This window comes from Meleagris gallopavo, chromosome 5 (assembly GCF_905368555.1).
Source record: "Meleagris gallopavo chromosome 5, MGAL_WU_HG_1.1, whole genome shotgun sequence".
NCBI lineage: Eukaryota > Metazoa > Chordata > Aves > Galliformes > Phasianidae > Meleagris > Meleagris gallopavo.
In genome coordinates, this window is record NC_139408.1 from 6,755,341 (window position 1) to 6,774,067 (window position 18,727).

Sequence of the window (18,727 nt, forward strand, 5' to 3'; positions counted from 1 at the left end):
AATCATTGGAAGAAACGTAATCACATTAAAACATCAGATGTGTAAAATAAGCTGGAAGTGAACAGTATCACAGAGGTAAGGATGCAAGTGGCCAGTTAAAATGGAAATACACAAAGAGCAAAAGGTGCGTGTTTTAATTACAAGCACTCGAAACTCTTTATCTCGCTTTCTGCTAAACGCTTACCATTGCCCAGTCGGCTCCCTGTAAAGCCGACTTAAGCAGAGGTGCTCAGCAAATGCGTGCCGTGACAGAGCCATGTAAGCGCCTCAACGGGTGACCTGTCTGGGTGGGAGCATGACCGGAAAAGTTATCGCGGTACCGCGCGCCGCGCTCCTCGTGCTCGTGAAGACAGGGTGGCGCGAGCTTCAGCTGCGCGGCCGCGCAGGTCGGTCCCGCGGGCGGGGCTGCTTGATGGGCGGGCTGCAGCCGCGGGCGCTGTCGGTGTGGGCTCGGTGGTGAGGCGGCGGCTGGAGGTAAGTCAGCGAGGCGGGGGCTGCCGGCGCTTTCTGTGGCGGTTCAGCTGGTTTTTATCAGGAAATATTCCAGGAGCGCTGCCGCAGATGGAGCTGCAATGCTTGCCGCTTCTCCTTTGAAGTGTGTTTTTAACGGTGTTAAGAGCTCCGTGCTGTTTGAAAAGGTTTTTAAATAGATGCGGCTTTGAGGTCCTGCGGTATTTATTCTCACAGGGAGAGAAGTTTTGAAACTAGAGCTGCAGCGGCAGTTCAGTAAATAAACTGTTGCGCTGACATGGAGTTTGGAAATGCTGTTAGTGGTGACAGGCGGGCACAGCCACGGCCCCGAGCGGAAAGCTACCTCGGGTGGGGGGGCTGCTGTGAAGGAGCAGCTGGGAGACGGAACTGGCGGTGTGCTGCGAGAATGGAGGAGGGCGCTCCGTGGGATGACAAACGATCCCCGTCCGAGGGCACACCGCTCGTGCTTTCACGCTGATAAGATGAAAACATCTCCCTTTTTGCACCTGTGAGAGTGATAAGTGACCGTATGCTTTTAGGTGCCAACGTGCGTTCGGTATTGTGTAGAGAGGTGTGAGATGTTCAAGAGGCAGCCAGGTGGATCTGACCGCCTGCAGGTGGAGTGCAGTGTGTGCTTTGGGTGATTTGCATGCACAACACATGGTATTTCCGTAGTTTTTATGATGATTTTCAATTGCAGGGGTTCGATAGGAGAGGGAACAGTGAGGGATGTTTTTCTGCCTGACTTTTCTGTTCTTTTTTAAACAGGGATTAGCAATATGTGAGCAGGTGCATGAAGAGCTTCATTCTAAAACTTGTATGGAAATCTGGAGGGAGTAGACTGGGGAAGTGAAGAAGGCTGAATCTCAGCCTTCTTGATACACTGATATGCTTTGCTTGTGTTCCTGACTTTGACTTGGATCTGCTCTGCAAACTTCATTGCATTTTCCTAATGGAGAAATGCTTGAAGGAGAACCTATAATACCAGAAGAGGGAAAAGTCAAATAAGGATAAACCTGAACAAGCTTGGACAAGTATGAATACAGGAGAGAGAAAAATAATAGTAAGGCCCCAGAAATGAGACTTTAGCTGAGCTCAAGACTAATCTTGTTAATGTTTGTATCTGTTGTTGACATACGTGATGTGCCTATAACTCTCAAACTAGCAATAGCATCCCTTCCCAAATCTTAAATGCTTTATTTGTCCTGCCAGGTAATAATCTTAGAGGCTTGACAAAATAACATTTATCTGTCGTACATCTAGGACTCTGCCCTATGGGAAATATCAAATTAATCTCATTAGTCTCCTGTTTGGCTAAAGCATGGTAGGAATTGGGCTGGGAGCACTGTTCCTTGGAAGCTTTTATCTTCTGCCTCAGAAAGGAATTGAAGAAATGATTGCAGAGGACGTTGCTGCTGCCATCTTTGTCACTCCAGCTACCTTATCTGTATTAGGATTATGCTGGAAGCAAGGACATCAAGGAAGCGGGAAAGGCATAAGTAGAGCATCCTGGGTTCTTGAATCAATTCTTGTCCAGTCTGTATGTTGAGGGAGATCCAAAGCAGGGTGAAAGAGTGGTCTCTGGCTTTTTTCTACTCTTTCCTCTACATTTCTGTCACACTGAGTGTCTGCTGCTCTAGATCATCTGTGCAGGCTCTAAGGCATTACAGTGTGTCTCACTGTGGTGAAGTGTGTATGAGTGGAAGATGTAAAGAGAACAAGTGGAAGAGAGTAAGTGAAAGCCTTGAGAACAAAGGAGGAAAGCAGAGGAGACGATGTTGTGAGTGCAAAAGTAGAGAAAATGAAAAGCAAAACAAAACAACTCAAGGAGGTGATCTACTCTATTTTTTTTATTTTTGTTTTTAGTTTTTTACTCCTTGCAGCTTTGCTTTAGCTCTCATTTGTCGCTTATTTCCAGTTTGCTTTGTTTCCCAGCCCTCTCTTTTTAACAAGACAAAACAGCAGAACCTTAAAGCCCTCATCTTTGATACTGTTCTCACTCTTATTAGACTATTCATAAACCTAGTTCCCTTCACTAGAGATAGGGAGGAAAAATGTCTTGAATTGTCTTTCATCTCAAACAAATGAGGGCCTTGACCTGGAAAGATTAGGAAAACTAATGGCTCACATAGGTAACACAGAGCCTCTGTGTGGCTTTAGATGTCTGTAGTATGCTTCAGAGGATTTACTGCTTATCAAAGCAGAAAAATTATACAGAAGGAAATATGTTCTGTGATAATGATCACTCAGTATAGATACAAACATTATAATTCAACAAACTATCCCATGCAAGGCTTTTCTGCATTTTCTGGAACTAACTACTAGTGTAGGAATAGTAATGTAAAAAAACCCCACAACCTATGGTAGTAGAGAAGAATTTTAAAAGGTGTTATATCTAAGTTTTTTTATATATATATATATATATATACACACACACACACACACACACACACACCACACACACACATATGTTATATAACAATTATATATATAGTTATTGTATATTATATATATTTAAATCATAGACATATACAATAACAATATATAACAATATATATATAATATATAATATTGTTATATATATAGCTTATATAATATACAATTAGTGAGATTTCATTGTGCAGATCTGTGAAGGTGTTTATAATCTCTATTTGCTCCCTTATACTCAGAGTTCAGTAAACTCAACTTCTTATGATATAATCTTCAAATTCTCATAAGCTCCCAGATAAAGTTTAGCCAGCGATGCTGACCTTGGAGGTATCAGTTACCATAATCAGTTACCAGAGTTCAGTAGATGGGTAAGAAGTCACAGAATCTTTTGAGTTGGAAAGGACTCTTAAAGACCATCTAGTCCAGCTCCCTGCAATGAACAGAGATATCCACAGCTAGATCAGGTGCTCAGAGCACTGTCCAGCCTGATCATGAACATCTCCAAAGACAGGGCTTTCACCACATCTCTGAGCAACCTGTCCCAGTGCCTCACCACCCTTATTTAAAAAAAAAAAAAAAACAACCTTAACTAAATCTAAATCTCCCCTCTTTTAGTTTGAAGCCATTTTCACCTGTCCTGTCACAACAGATCCTGATAAAGAGTCTGTCCCCTTCCTTCATATTGTTTCCCTTTAGATATTGAAAGGCTGCTCTCATGTCTCCCCAGAGCCTTGTCTTCTGCAGGCTGAACAGCTCCAGGTCTCTCAGCCTGTCCTCACAGGGGAGGTGTTCCATCCCTTGGATCATTTTTGTGGCCCTCCTCTGGACTCACCAGCTCTGAGGTGATGAGATGCATCTGATAAACTGTGATGGCTTGAATTCTTTCCTGACAGCCCTTCATGCAGCACAGTGTTTCCTATTTCTTTTGATTTTTAAATGGTTGCACACTGAAGCAACAATATGAGTACTTTCATAGCTAGGTGCCTCTGCCTGTAATTTTTTTGACACAATGTTTTTATTGCAAGTCTTCTGTGACCTTGTAACACTATAATTACTTGTTTTTTATCACTCTATCTCATGGGACTTATTTACTATAATCCCGAAGTGCTACTTCCCAATAGCACTTTGCTCTTATTTGGCAATCCACTGAAGTAGAGAACAAAGAAGTTAAATTAACAAGGTAATTCTTTTCTGAAAGAAAAGTTAATCTTAACAACACTGTTATCAGTGTAGTTCAGTTTGTGAATTTTGTTTATACTGTGTGTCTGCCAAGTTACAGTGTAGTTTTTAAAGGACTGTAACAACAACCTGGATCTTAAAATTCATTTTGATCACCTTTAAAACAAGATTGTTATGGGTATTGTGTAGCTTACTAGTATTTCTGGAAGACGTATGACCCAAAGATGCTGTGGAGAAAGAGCTGTGTGTTTTCATACTGATTAAAGAAGAAAAATCTCCCATAGATATCTTCGCATACATAAGACAGTCCTAACATGCAGTTTTCCTATTCAGCTTCCTGAATATACATATGTATATATATATAAAATCCACAACGATCTCTTTAGAATGTACCTTTCAGCATGCTCTTCCAAAAAGAGAAAAGGAATATTATTCTAATTTTTCAGAAAGAATTAATTTATAAGGCTCCAGTTCTCTTTCACTTTGAAGTTAGCTTTCTTGCTGAAATTGTGAGGCAGTTTATTTACCAAATAGTTCCTTCTGCGTACTGAACTGAGAGTAGTTTGCTGCCTTTATAGTTGTAGCATATTCTGAATGAAACTCATCAGAGAAGAGATTCAATTTCTAGCAGTCACTGTCAAAAGTTCCAAGTAGTAACTGATTAAATATAAAATTATTCTGACACTCTGTATGGTTTTTTGTTTGTTTGTTTTGTTTTCTTTCTTTATTTGTTTCTTAAGGGTTTGTTTGTTTTCTTCTCTCCTTCTGTCAATAAGGCAGAGTACATTCTATACAGGACCAGTAACATACTTCTATACAGAGACTCGGAAAGTGCACCGATGGCAAATGAATATTTACTTAAAGCTTCCTATACTTATGTTTCAAAGTATACTAGAGATAACAAAGATGCTCTTAAAAATTAGTCTTATGTGTTTTACCCAGACCATTAAAGTGGACAGTAAAAATTTTATTTTCTGCTGAATGATCTACAAGATAACGGGGAGCCATTAGTATATAAAATATATTCTTATTTTGTATTATATTCACATAAAATTTATGCTCCTCTGTTTAACTGAAATATCCAGCTGAAATCTGACTTGAGGATCAAAGTTGAGGGCTGAATACTACTGAAAATGCAGCTCTTCCTAGTTTATAGAGAAGAAATAACATGAAATTGAATGGTGACCACCACTCAGTATGTGGTGGACATCGTGCTTGGACTGGAAAATAATGGATGTGACTGCTGGAGATGTAAAATGACAGAAGTGTGAACTATTACTTGTAAAAGAAATCTTTACATATCACATAAAGATGTAGTGCTAAGTTGGTGATGATTTCCTGAAGCAGATGTGAATTTGGAGAAAACAGATCAGCAGGCCTGGATTTCCTTCAACAAAGTCTAGAACTAGACTTGTGTAGTGGAAATGCTAAGTCACAGCTGAACCAGTGATGGAGCGCCTGATGGGAAAGGGGAGCTCAGGTGCAAGCAATGCACCTAAGTAACTGGAAGGGCTGGAGCCAGGATCCACCCCTTCCCAGACCTCCTTTAAGGGTTGACAGTGGAGGTGATGGTGTCTCTTGCCAGAGATCCCTGCCTAACTGAGGCCTTCAAGTTGTAAGCAGCTCTTTTTCTTCATTTCTGTATCTGTGGCTGCAGCATTTAGGCTCATCCTCATTTACTGTAGCCAAAGACTTTGCTACCCTGTTATTATCATGATACTTCCCATCCCATTATAGCATTACACCTTGAGAAGTGAAATGTGTTAAAGGGAATCAATAGTAAGATATACTGTATGACAGAAGACAGATTCATGTAGTTGCTTATCAAATGCTGAATGTGAGTCTTGTTTTCTTCAAAGCAATGATGCATGCTGTATGAATATTCGGTGAATGATTCACTTACTGGTTCTGTCTTCATGCTACAGAAACAACTGACAAGATAAATCTACGCTGCTTAATTCTACTCTGGATTTCAAGCACTAATGGAATGGCAACTGATGTTTTACTTTATCTGCTTCTGAAAACAAATCTGGTTGTTCTCCAAATTCAGAGATGATCTACCTGGAGATACCTTCTTGTTTCTGTCTCTGTTGTTTGTATTAAAAATAATAATAATAATTTCCCATCTGTACTATTTACTAGCCATGGTATGTTTTCAGAAGTCATAGTTTAACAAGGGAAAATATCTGCCAATCTGTCCCTTTAATATAGTCAATGGCATTCTTATTCTGCTAAATGCAGTGCAGTTCGTAGCATCTGCTTTATAACGCATAATGAGAACATCTTAATTTAATGACATTGCAGTAAGATTTATTAATGTATTTCTGTGATGATAAATTAAGGTATGTAATGCATTCAGCTTCCAAATTGAAATACTCTGATATTTCACTACACAGGAGGAAAAAAAAATCTCTATTAAAGACAGTGGATAGGGAAACCCTATTCCTAAACAGTTTATTAAAAACAACACAAAACAATAAACAAGAAATCACACAAATCAACACATCACACAAACATGAGTCATCTTCCAGTGTTCATACCATCACTCCCTAAACAGTTTCATTGGAAGATTTATGGTCATGTAGTACATCAACAGAAAAAAAAAAATGGCAAAACAAGTCATTGTGTATTCAGGATGTATTCAGGGCATGTATTAACAACTCTAGAAACAGCAAGACTGAAAGAAATGTGGAATGAGCCTGCACAACTAGAATGAATTTGGTTTGGATTCACTAGTCATTTTTTTTTGTTAAATGAGCTAGTGGCTGCTCATGTCCTTTGAAATCCAGATTAGGATACTCAGAAACAGAGCTTCCAAATTAGTAGAGTGTGATAAAACTGACGTGCTAGGTGGCTTGGTGGTAAAAGTTCATTTCGTAGTGAGTGTCTTTGATTTGCTTTTCTTGAATAATCAGGTAAAAAGAACTGTCATGGACCAAAACTATACCGTATCAATGACAGCTAATGGAAAACAAACAATTTCCTCATGGCAGGTCAGTAGTTCAGTACTTTTTGTCACAAGTACGTGGATTCTTCTTCTATTTTTATTTTTCCCAAGAATAGAACTGTCTTTTATATTTCCACTTGGAGACTTGGAGTTTTTGAAGACCACTGAAACACAGTGGGCTATATCATATAATAACAAATCAAATTTTACTTATAAAATTAGTATAAAATTTTAACAATTAGCAATATGGCAGCAGGCTTCTATCCAGTTGCTGAGCAATCTGAACAGTCTGAAAGAAGACACTGAACTCTAATTGTGGTCTTTCTACTTAAGAAGAGAAAAATAAATGGATGGATGTTTTGAATAATTTTTTTTTTAATTATTATTATTATTTTGATATTTATGCACTGTCACTTGGCCACAGGTGCAAGAAACTTCGGAGGAATTTTTCATAAATCACAGAATCGCAGAAACACCAAGGTTGGAAAAGGCCTACAAGATCATCCAGTCCACCTATCACCAATAGCTCTCACTAAACCATGTCCCTCAACACAATATTCAAATGTTCCTTGAACACCTCCAGTGTCGGTGACTCCACCACTTCCCTGGGCAGCCCATTCCAGTGCCTGACCACTCTTTCAGAAAAGTAGTATTTCCTAACGTCCAGTCTAAATCTCCCCTGGTTCAGCTTGAAGCCATTTCCTGTAGTTCTATCGCCTAGATAGAACTTAGACGAGAGAAAAAGCTAAGACAATGAAGACAAATTAGCTGGTAGGAATTGGAGGATTTTGCAAGCTCAAACCTGAAGTTTTTTAACATTGTGGTTATTGCAGTGAAAAGGTTTCTATAAAGACATTATCAAACAGTTAAATACACAATGCAGTTATTACTTCAAGAAACTCCATCGGCTTTTTCAAAATAGGACCAAAAGTGACACATGAAATGCTCCCAAGTGAGACTAGATATGTAAAAGCCTGACACTAAGTATCCCCTCTAGTGTCATTGCTGTTTGGAATATTCCTGGCCCTGCTACAGTGACATTCAGGTCTTGTAAAGTAAATAGTTCTGTTTCATTTGTCCTCTATGTCAGTTCAAAGATTTCATTTCATAGACAGTAACCTCACAACTTACTGCTTCAATTACTCTTATACTCCAGCAATCACCCTAACTGCAGTTTTTTAATTTATTTCAACCATATGAAAGAATTTTTGGTTGGGCTGGAAGTAGCACGTAGTGGAACAATTTTTAGACTATAGTTTTTGTTTTGGCAAATACTTTTTGGTCACTATTCAAATGTAAGTAATGTATTTATTTGAAAATGAATCTGGTTGAATTCCTTGAAACACTCCACAGGTGCAGTGTGATGTGCTGTGTAGGAACTTAATTGGTAGGAACTTAAAAATGCTTAGCATGACTGATTATGAAAGGTGCTATATGTAAAAGCAGATTTCCACGTTCTCTTTTTGTTTCATATTCTGTCGGATGTATCTACTGTACGGAAGCAGAGTGCTGGTCACTTTAGAACTCATTTGGAAGCTATAAAAAGATCATGCCAAATAGTCAAAACTGGATATTTGGTTACATGAAGCATTCCAGCTATGGCAATAAAGTGGGAACAGTAACAGCTTGCACAGATGAAAGTGAAATAGAAAAGCTGAGCACTTGAGCGTGTTTTCAGTGTTATGACACTATTAAGATCCTTTCCTAGCTAAAGGATTTTCCAGGGAGAAAATACAGTTTCTCCACAGAACAGCTCATTGAAACCTATATATCTGGTCACATGTTTGTTGTGGGCTGCTGCTTGTTCCCTCTAAAGTCAGTTTCTATTTTCAGGGGGCGCTTAATCTGTCTCTAGTCATCCTGGTATTCGTGTTCCTTCTAGGGTCAAGAATAAAGGATAACAGGATTTTCTTTGCCACCTGTAATAATGTTTCTTCAACTGGGAGATATTACAAGGTTCTCTGGACTATGTGGATTTTAAAAATATTGAATGTTGCTTTTGGATGTCAAGTTATTGATGTGTAATATTGCTTCCCTAAATAATTATTTCACTCATAATTAGAAAATTAGGTTAATCTATTAAGTATGAAAAGTGAGTGTGACAGAATATACCATTCTCTAATTTAGAAATCAGCTGTGGCATTGTAACTGATACAGTTACTTCCTTACTCATTGCCCATTTCTGCTAGGACATTCTGAACAGAAAAGAGTAAAATAAATAGAAAGATCAGGGTTTTAACATGGCATGGATAAATTTTACTTCTTGATTATACATTTTCTTTACTCAGAGGTAGAAAAACATGAGGACAACTTTTCCCTTATTTTCATTAATCTCCAGGAAAGAGTCGATATTAAAATATTCATAGACATGAAGCTGATGCAGCTGTAAAATTTTTATTTTCAGTGGTGTGATGAATAATATTGGCATATGGTCCTTTCCATACTGACCCATTTGTTATTCTTAGTTTGAATGTTTTTAATCCAAGCAGAATCATTTAAATTGTTTGCTTTTTCTAGGAGGAGTATGACTTTTTCCTTTGTTTCACACAGTCACTTTCCCTAAAATAACTACTGAACCTAGAAGACTTGATACTGGTCAGTTCCTGCCTGTGTGAATTCAGTAGGTTTACACTCACAGATGTGGGGTGGGTCGTGTTAATCCACTTGAAGTACTGCAGAAATTTTTTCAGTGAAGATAAGCATTTAATGTCACAAAATCAAAATCTCTTTTTAAATTTTGTCTAAAACTGAGTTCAGACTTCACAAAAGTTTTTGTTATCATCTGATAAAGTTTAGGGAAATTCAGAACAGAGCTTTATAGCCCAGATGACGTGGAAGTAGATCACTTGATAATGAGAAATATTCAGAAGTAGTTGTGTTGCATCCATGTTGGACAGTTTCTCTGTGGGGTCTAACTGAATCTGAGCTTTTTTTACTTGGAAAATCTTGTGGTTGAAAATTCTTTATTTTGATTGCAGGGAGTCAGTTTTCTGGTATTAATCTTCCTATTTGTTCTGTTTTTCTGCAACACAAAGGAATCTCACCTGTCTCAGTATCCACTAGTGTCCTTTAGCAATGGACTACTTCGTCTGTTCATTTTAAGAAATACCTACCACTTTCCATCCTTTTAATCCTCCAAAGTGGAGTTATTTCTGTAAAAATTGGTTGCTTTTACTCCGTGTGCAAGCATTCACAGTCACGTGTCATGCATCATGTATTTCTTTTGTGTCATTTTTCTAAAGGTCGGAAACTTGAATACCACATGTAGTCTTGTTCACCTCATTAAGTGAGTTGGAAGGTATTGATTGGTTTGATTCTGAGGAGAGATTTGCTCCTCAGTTAAATGGGGATGTTATAGGAGAGAAAGTGGAATAGGACTGGGAAGGTACTAAAAATAGTGTCATGGAAAGTGGGCAGCTGTAGCTTCTTTTTGGTAATAGGAGGAGAACTCACTGAAAAAAATCACTCAAAAACTAGTCAAAAAGAAATTGGATAAATCCACAGAAGACAGGTCTTTCAACATCTATGAAACATGATGATTCCTATGTAGCTTGTGATTTAAGAAGTCTCATTCTCTCTGTTCTCTCTGGTTAATGGGAAAGGTAGAGCAGGAGACTGATGACTCCATACCTGTGTTACACTGAACATTATTATATACAGAGCACTGGGACAGGCAGACTTCTTGTCAGAGCCAGCATGTCTGTTCTTATGGTGTTGTACTGTTCCAAAAATACACAACAATTCTCTGCTTTCAACCACGTAAATTTGGTGGCCGCCTGTTTTGAATACAGTACAAGTTTAACACTAGGACCAAGGATTGTACAGGCCCAGATGGCTGAGGGGTGTCTTTGTTGGCAAAGCAGCTGATTTCTAGAATGATATGCTGTGTATATCAAGGAAGTGAAGGAAACGGACAGGCAGTGTGGGTAGATTTGAGGTATTGGACCTCTTTTTAGTTCTAGCCTCCTTCAATGGAACGCTTTCAGACTAACATTCCAAATGATAAATATATCAGTTACAGTACAATTAATGCAAAATCTGTTTCATAGTGCCCTTACTTACTCGTGTTGCCCTAGAGAAATGTATGGACATAAATCTAATTGATTAATAAAATGATCTTTTGTTAATAATGCTTATTTTGCAGAGTTGTTTCCATAAGAGTTTAGCAAGAATTTCTGTTTACAAAACTTACTGAAATGCAGGAAGGCAAGCAAAATGTGAACACTGGTGTTTTAAGGGACTGGCCTGATCCAGTAGGTTGTTGTAGCCACACCTTCTAAGACATTTGAAAAAGCCTAAGTAGTATTTATAAGCCATAAGACATGTTCTTTTATCCCAGTTCCCAAGATTTTAAGAGTTGGTTTTATTTATTTATTTTTTTTCCAGCATTGTAGCTTGTCTGAGATTTTAGAATTTCTATTGAGGAAATCTTTTAATGATTTTGTTAATCATCTTATACCTTCTCTCTATAAATCTTTCATAGAATCATAGAATGGCATGGGTTGAAAAGGACCACAATGATCATCAAGTTTCAACCCCCTTGCTCTGTGCAGGATTCACAAACCACCAGACCAGGCTGCCCAGAGCCACATCCGGCCTGGTCTTGAATGACTCCAGGGCATTCTGTTCCAGTGTATCAACACCCTCTGAGTGAAACACTTCCTCCTAATATCTAACCTAAATCCCTTCTGTCTCAGTTTAAAATTCTTCCCTCTTGTCCTATCACTATCCACCTCATAAACAGTCTTTCTCCCTCCTGTTTATACGCTCCCTTCAAGTACTGGAAGGCCACAATGAGGTCTCCTCAAAGCCTTCTCTTATCCAAGCCAAACAAGCCCAGTTCCCTCAACCTTTCTTCATACGAGAGGTGCTCCAGCCTTCTGATCATATTAGTGGCCCTCTCTGGATCCACTCCAAGAGTTCCGTATCTTTCCTATGCTGGGGGCTCCAACAGTACTCCAGATGGGGCCTCACAGGAGCTGAGTAGAGGGGGACAATCACCTCCCTCTCCCTGCTGGCTACTCCTCTTTTAATGCAGCCCAAAACACAGTTGGCTTTCCAGGCTGATTTTTGTCAAAATCTCATTGTTTTACTCTAGGAAAAGACTTAATTCTGTGTTTTATTGCAATTTATAATCTTTCAGTATACTGCAGCATGAATTAACTTTCACAGAATCATTCATTATTTCATTTCTCAGTCTAAGGTTTCCAAATCTTGCATACTTTCTGGCTTTGTTTTTCTTTTTTAGAGGTGTAGTAGAAAGGAGTTTTGCAGGCATGGGGTTTGGAGTTCAGTAGCTTGCATAAGGCTTGACTGAAATATTGACCTTCATGAAAAGAAACTGGAACATGTGGTGGTACTCAGTTTTTTATTTTTACAAGCTAGAAATTTGAATTAGTTAGATGACAGTGGAATAAAAATTATAATTAATTAATGTTGAATGCAACTTTTATTTTAAGATTTGCAAAGTCAGAAGCTACAAAATTTCCCTTGCTACTGTGTGTAAAAGAGATAAAGCTTAAAGTGTCTGATAACAATTTAAAATGAAATCGTGAAGTGTTTTTTAAGATTTATGTGAGATTTTTTTTAAAAAAAAACAAACTGACTGAGCTTTCTGCAGCTGATAAAACTTCTGTAGGAAGGCACTGAAGAAACTCCACTTTTCTCATGCCGTTCTGTCAGTGTCAGCTTTTATACATAAGGATGAGTCCTTGCACAAACGTGAGTTAGGAAATGCAGTTCCAGTACTAGTAACAACTGTAACATATCACCTATGTCTTGTGGAGGAGGTACTATGAGCTGATCTCTGTTCTTTAAGTATCATAAAGAATCAGCAAAAACATTTACAAGATATTTAAGGGTAGTTTCATTTTACTTTTTCCTTTTTTTCTTTTTTCTTTTCACTACATACAGTGTTTAAATTCAGACTCTGATTTGCTAATTTATTTTTGCAAACAGATGTTTGCTTTTTTGACTTGGCTACATTGTAATGCAGTAAGTTTAATTATGCTCAGTTCTCTTTATTTTTAAAGTGTTTTACACAATACATTTAGAAGCGATGTAGTTCTTATTTCTTAACTTTTCGCAGCAGTATACAGTATGGTGGTTTTATATGCCTGCCTATCTAAGTTAGTTTAATTCATTTACTTAGGTAACGAACTTAGCTCATTTCCTCATGAAGGTATTGTACTAGCACAGTGCTCAACCTAAGAATATAATTTCAGAGAGGGAGTCTCAGCAGTGTGTTGACTTTCCAGTGCTTTTCTTCTTCCACAGACTTGAAATGATTCTTTTTCAAGTCTCTGTACAACTTGGGCAAATCTACACTTGCCTAGAGCTTTCCCTCTGCACTCCCTCCCATCTCTGCCCCCTCTCCCTTGGTGGAACCTTTACATTTCCTAGCTGAAAAAGGATGTTTGTTTCCATTTTAGTTCTATTAAAAAAAAAACGAAAAGCTTTAATCTTGTTTTTATTTATTTCCTAAAAAGTAATGAATGAAGGAAGAGTTCTATTTACCGTTCTGTCTTTTCAATAAGCACATGAAGAGGAAATAGAGCAGATAGTGTTTATATATACAACTTCAATTTAATTTTAACCTATAATCAGATTAACATGATCTGGAGTGCATAGTCTCAGAGGATGCTGTATAAGCAGTGTTTCACTAGGTTGCCATTCTAGGGATTGTCAGAAATTCTACATCAAGCAGCTGTGGATAGTTATTTAGAAGTAAGGATTAACTTAATTAGAGAGATATGCTAGGTTTTAAAAGGCCAGTACCCAAATAGCACTTCTGTATTTGATGGCTTCATGGCAACTCCTGAGCCAAGCTGGAGAGATGAATCAGCAATTATAGGTCTGTGGGGTGATTGTGTACAGTACTGTAGGTGGCTGGGGGAGAAGCAAGGTGGGAAATGGTGGGAATGGAAATTGTGCTCATATGCGCATTGCAGCCCAGGAGTTGTCCTGCAGCTGAAGAATGTGTGGAGGACTTCTGAGCCTTAGCTAAGACACTAATCTTTCATTATACCATCATGTACAAAGCAAACTGATATTTCAGTGTGAATCTTTGACATGGTTTGCAAACATGTATTTATTTATCCCAGGGGAAAATAAAAGGAAAAAAAAAAAGGGCGGGGGGGAGTGATGGTATTTAATTATTAATGTTTTCTATACACAGGAGGAATTTGAAGGCTGCCCAGAGCACTGATATTAAGTTATATTAAGAAGATCTGGAATTCTTGTTGAAAGCCTCACCCCCTTCAAGACTGATACAATTAATAGTTTTGTTATTTGGAGTAAACAGTGAAAAAGATTGTAAATAAGAGTTGCCTAAATACTCACTTTAATCTCTGAATAGTTATGGAAGATTCACTTTTAATTAAGGCTTTTCATAATTGTGACTGCATCTGTTAAGTATTATATTCTTTTTGAACACAGTAAACTATAGGCTTACATACAGAAACTAGGTTCAGAAATGTGCAAAGCATACAGGCTCTAAGCAAGTTAGTTTTATGAGAAATCTTTATTTGAAATGCAAATCTCATGTTGGGATTTACAGGATAAAGCTAGCTGAGCAAAATGAGTTTAGTGCACGCAGACAAGTTTGCTCTGTACTTCCTGGAATATCTTATTACTTAGGTAATTACAGCAAACAGGGTTGCAGTTTCTTTATCTGTGGACTGAGCTCTAGGATATTGTAAGTGTGTGGCTTAGAAGAGTTGATAACAATTTAGACTACCATCTGTTTAACAGTAAAATTTTGGCTGTTAATAGCTAGCAGTTTTTAGTGATCAGAGGAGAAAGTTAATTCTTCTTAGGGACGTGAAAAGGTAAGTAGATTGGTTCTTGTATTTTACTGCTGTGCAAGTTAATATAATGTTATGAAGTTTAGAATTTGCTAGTGTTAAAGCTTTTACTGTAGTATTATAGAAGTTTTTTTCAGCTTTGCTAAACTGAGCAAAAACTATTTTTCAAAATATATGTATTTATATATGTAGATAAGTCATGGTATTTTGCATGTGTTGATGTCATGAGTAATGAAAGCTATAAAAAAAATTGCAGTTAAAATACCTGCAAATAGACAGATCCCATTTTAGGCTCTCAGCATGCTTTGAGGTTGATACAGGTATCTTGTTTAATGCTATTTAACAATAACAAAAAAAAAAAAAAAAGAAAAAAAAGAAAAAAAAAAGAGAATCCACAGTTTCAGGGACTTCTATGTAACTAGATCTGAAATTGTAATTGAAGATGTGTGAGATTTAACAAGCAGTTTCATAGTAATGCTCAGAACAGTCAAACTGAAGGAGGGAGTGTCTGGGAAAATAAGACTTGCCTGAAGCAGAAGCAACAGGTCTGTCTAGAAAAAGATGTCAAGCAAGTAATATTACATTATCACTCTGGAGCAAGGCACATACTTTACTTAATGAAGGGTTGTTTGGTCAGCAGATTTTACTCTAGCTTGATGCAGTTAAGCAGCAAATACACTGCAGATACAGGTGAGAAAACAGGAGGGGTGTGGAGGCTGGGAGGAGATAGGAGAAAGTTTTTGTGCTATTTTTCAACAAAACATTCTGGTTTACCTCAAGATCTTAATAGAAAGCTTTTTTATAAGTAAAATTTCAAGTTTGTAATATTTCAATGTTTTCTGTAGGTTTCTTACTCTAGATGGTTGAAAACAATATTTGATGTTTTTTAAAAAATAGTAGTTTCTTAATAATACATTTGCAGTTCTCTACCTACTTATTATAGCACATAGCTTAACTTAGAGGACAAAGAAGAACATGCAGTGTATCTGAGTGATAGAAACTCCTATACTGCTTTTAGTATTTTTCACCTTTTTCTTCCTTCATATTTGATTCAGTCTGCAGTCTTGATTTACCAACGCAGCTGGTGGCCATAGATCTCTGGAGGAGTGGCTCTTCTCTTCCACATCCACCCAAACAGCAAGATAGCGTAGGCACCTCTTGACAGCTGCTTACCACAGGTGGATTTTTTCTCACTGAGGTGACTGTGACCCAAGTTATTGCTGCTTTGAGGTGGGAGGAAAAATTGCAAGGAAGGTGACTTACTGCAGTTAAGAACTGGATATCTCTAATGTTTTTAATGAATTTGCTAAGCTACTGGCAGATAAATATGATAACAAAAGATGGAAATCTACCAAAATCAAAGAATTGATGCAACAGAATCAGAGGAAGTGTCTGAAATGTTCACATGTAAGCGTTCCAGTGTTTTAACTCTATATCAGCTGACATAGTGACTTTCAAAATTATTCTGAGGATAATTTGCATTATTTTCAATATCATTAAATGAAACATTTGGGTCAGTTTCTACAAAGATTAGATGAAATTCAGTTACATTTAGCATTGTTCATACTTGAATTATTATTTAGATAAAAATGGAAAAACAAAATCAACATTTGTTCTCTTAGATGTTTGCTTTGAGTGAAGCTAAGGATTGTTTCTTCCTTTTTTTTTTTTTTTTTTTTTTAATATGGCATTCTCATACTGCTCTTTGAATCTATTTGATCTGAAGTTAGAGAATAGCTTAACCATTATGACAAGCTAAATGGCAGAGCTCAAATTAGAATCTAGTGATTTCAGACATTAATTCCTGCAGTTGTCCCTTTTAGATAATGGTTGTATGTGTTGACCAGAGCAGATGTAGCACGCACAGATCACTGATAACATAGAAGTTACTAATAAATTAGTTTTCTTTGTATCCTTGTGTGTTTTTTCACCACTACTTTGTCTTAGGGTTTGTAATTTATAAACAAAGAAAACAATTTTAATTGCTACTAATTATTTTTCCATTACATTGGTCTTATTACTGATTTTCAGTGTTTCTTATGATGCAGTAATATGGAGTCAGCTTTAAGTGTACTTTTAGGGATTTTCTTTTCTGGTGGTTCATTAGAAATGACAATAAAATGATTACAATTAAATGATTTTTATTTTAAATCTCATTTTATCCTCTGTCTTTTGATTCGGGTGATTTAGGATTTAGGAAGTATCTAACTGAGAGTATTAGCTATTGGTAATGTCACTGGTCATGGTGGCCAGTGCCAAAAATTGTCACTGAATGAACACCAGAAATTGTTGTATACATTTAGAAGACAGTTAACACTCTAATTCTTAGAATAAGTAATAGTCTTATAAATACAGATTTCAGAATTGCTGATCTTGGGGTGCTATAATGTAAGGGTCAGAAGTGAAAAATGTTAGATATAATTACTGTTGGGGTTGAGCCAGCACTGGGTTTGTGCATTAACTTTTTACTCCTATAGCAACAGTCAAATCACAGCTCAAACATTTGGCTTATAGGTGAACTATAATTTTTTTTTAGAAACAGTAGAAGCCACTTATATTTGCTCATTTATCGAAACCCTCTTCTTGTGGTGCTAAAGGTTGAAAATACTTAGAGCTTTGATATAGAAAATTGTTTTTAATAATGAGGAGCAGACAAATCTCAGATTTCCAATGTCTGAGAGTTGTTTGGTTTTGTTCCCATCTGTATTACCTTGTTTTAGTAAAGAACCTTAAGAAAAAATTGAATCAGTAATAAATGAGAACCTCAGAAATTCGCGTCTCCTATCAGGAATAGGAACAGTTTGTTAGTTTTTGTATTACAAAGCTGAATTTCTGATAGTGTGGAGTTTTGTTTCCATGGCGTAGTATGTTTCACTGTTTTATTATATATTTTCTGTCTGGTTGGGTGTGGTATAATGCACGTGATTTCATCTGTCTTTCAGTTGGAAAAGTAAAGGTCCCAACAAATTGCAGATCATGGCTTCTGATGCTAGTCATATGCTTGAAGCAGCTTTGGAGCAGATGGATGACATAATTGCAGGTATAAATACAACATTATTTACATCAGATTATTTTTGTATTTAACCTTGTTCATCTTTTTACCTCCTATGATTTTTCTGTTTTTAATTATTTGTCTCAGTTTGCCAAGTTTCCTGTGACACACAAGTTTTTATGGTTCAGTAGTTATGTGAAGAAAATTTTAAGTAGTATAACCGAAGAAAGCGTATAATTCTATCTCAGACATATAACTATGGAAATAAGAGATTTAATTTGTTCTAGTGTTATATGATAACTTAAAGAAATCCTATTTCCTGTGGTAACTTTGAATTTTGTTGAGATTTTGTAGGAAATAATTGCAATGACTAGTTTGAAAATTTGCATTTATAGTGTGCTTGGTCATTTAGTTTACTGTAAAATAGTATATACTAGATTTTTATTTTTTTGTTTTTGTATTTCTGTGTGTTTGTTGAAAAATGTGATGTTTTCACTAGTGTATTCAGTTATCTGGATAGTATATATCTGTATCTTACACACAGTACATTAGAATGTATTCATAAATCATGTAGTTTTCTCTGTGTTTATGTATAAAATAACTTATTCATGGTAATGTTTACGGCCTAATAATTTAGAATGTATAGCTCTTTTTGTTAGCATTCATATCCAGAAAATTAGAACTTTATTTTTATACAGCTTTCTGCCAGAAAGGGGTATGACACAAGACAGAATTTGCTGTCTTTTGATTCTCTTATGGTAACACAATTAAAACTTCTTGTCTCAACATTGCTGCATCCAAGAAGAGAAGGTAATTCTATGGTTAGGTCTCAGTACCCTTGGGGTTTTTGATCACATAGCGTTCAGCATGAGCTCCTGGAAGAGGCATCTGGGTAGGGCCGTG

General features: G+C 36.9%; 1 protein-coding gene across 3 annotated transcripts in view; it reads left to right on the forward strand.

Moving 5' to 3' along the window:
* Positions 1–350: 350 nt before the first annotated feature.
* Positions 351–18,727, forward strand: part of PPFIBP2 (PPFIB scaffold protein 2) — a 96,711-nt gene continuing 78,334 nt past the window's right edge. For 2 of the 3 annotated variants that reach the window (XR_014883353.1, XM_085224050.1), the window contains exons 1-2: positions 351–474; positions 17,775–17,872. Coding sequence is in view for 2 of the 3 variants with exons in the window: in XM_085224050.1 (XP_085080176.1) it covers positions 17,809–17,872 (64 nt within the window). In the remaining variant the exon portion in view is untranslated. The remainder of the gene's footprint in view (positions 475–17,774; positions 17,873–18,727) is intronic. The other variant, XM_019615372.3, reaches the window with a different exon arrangement.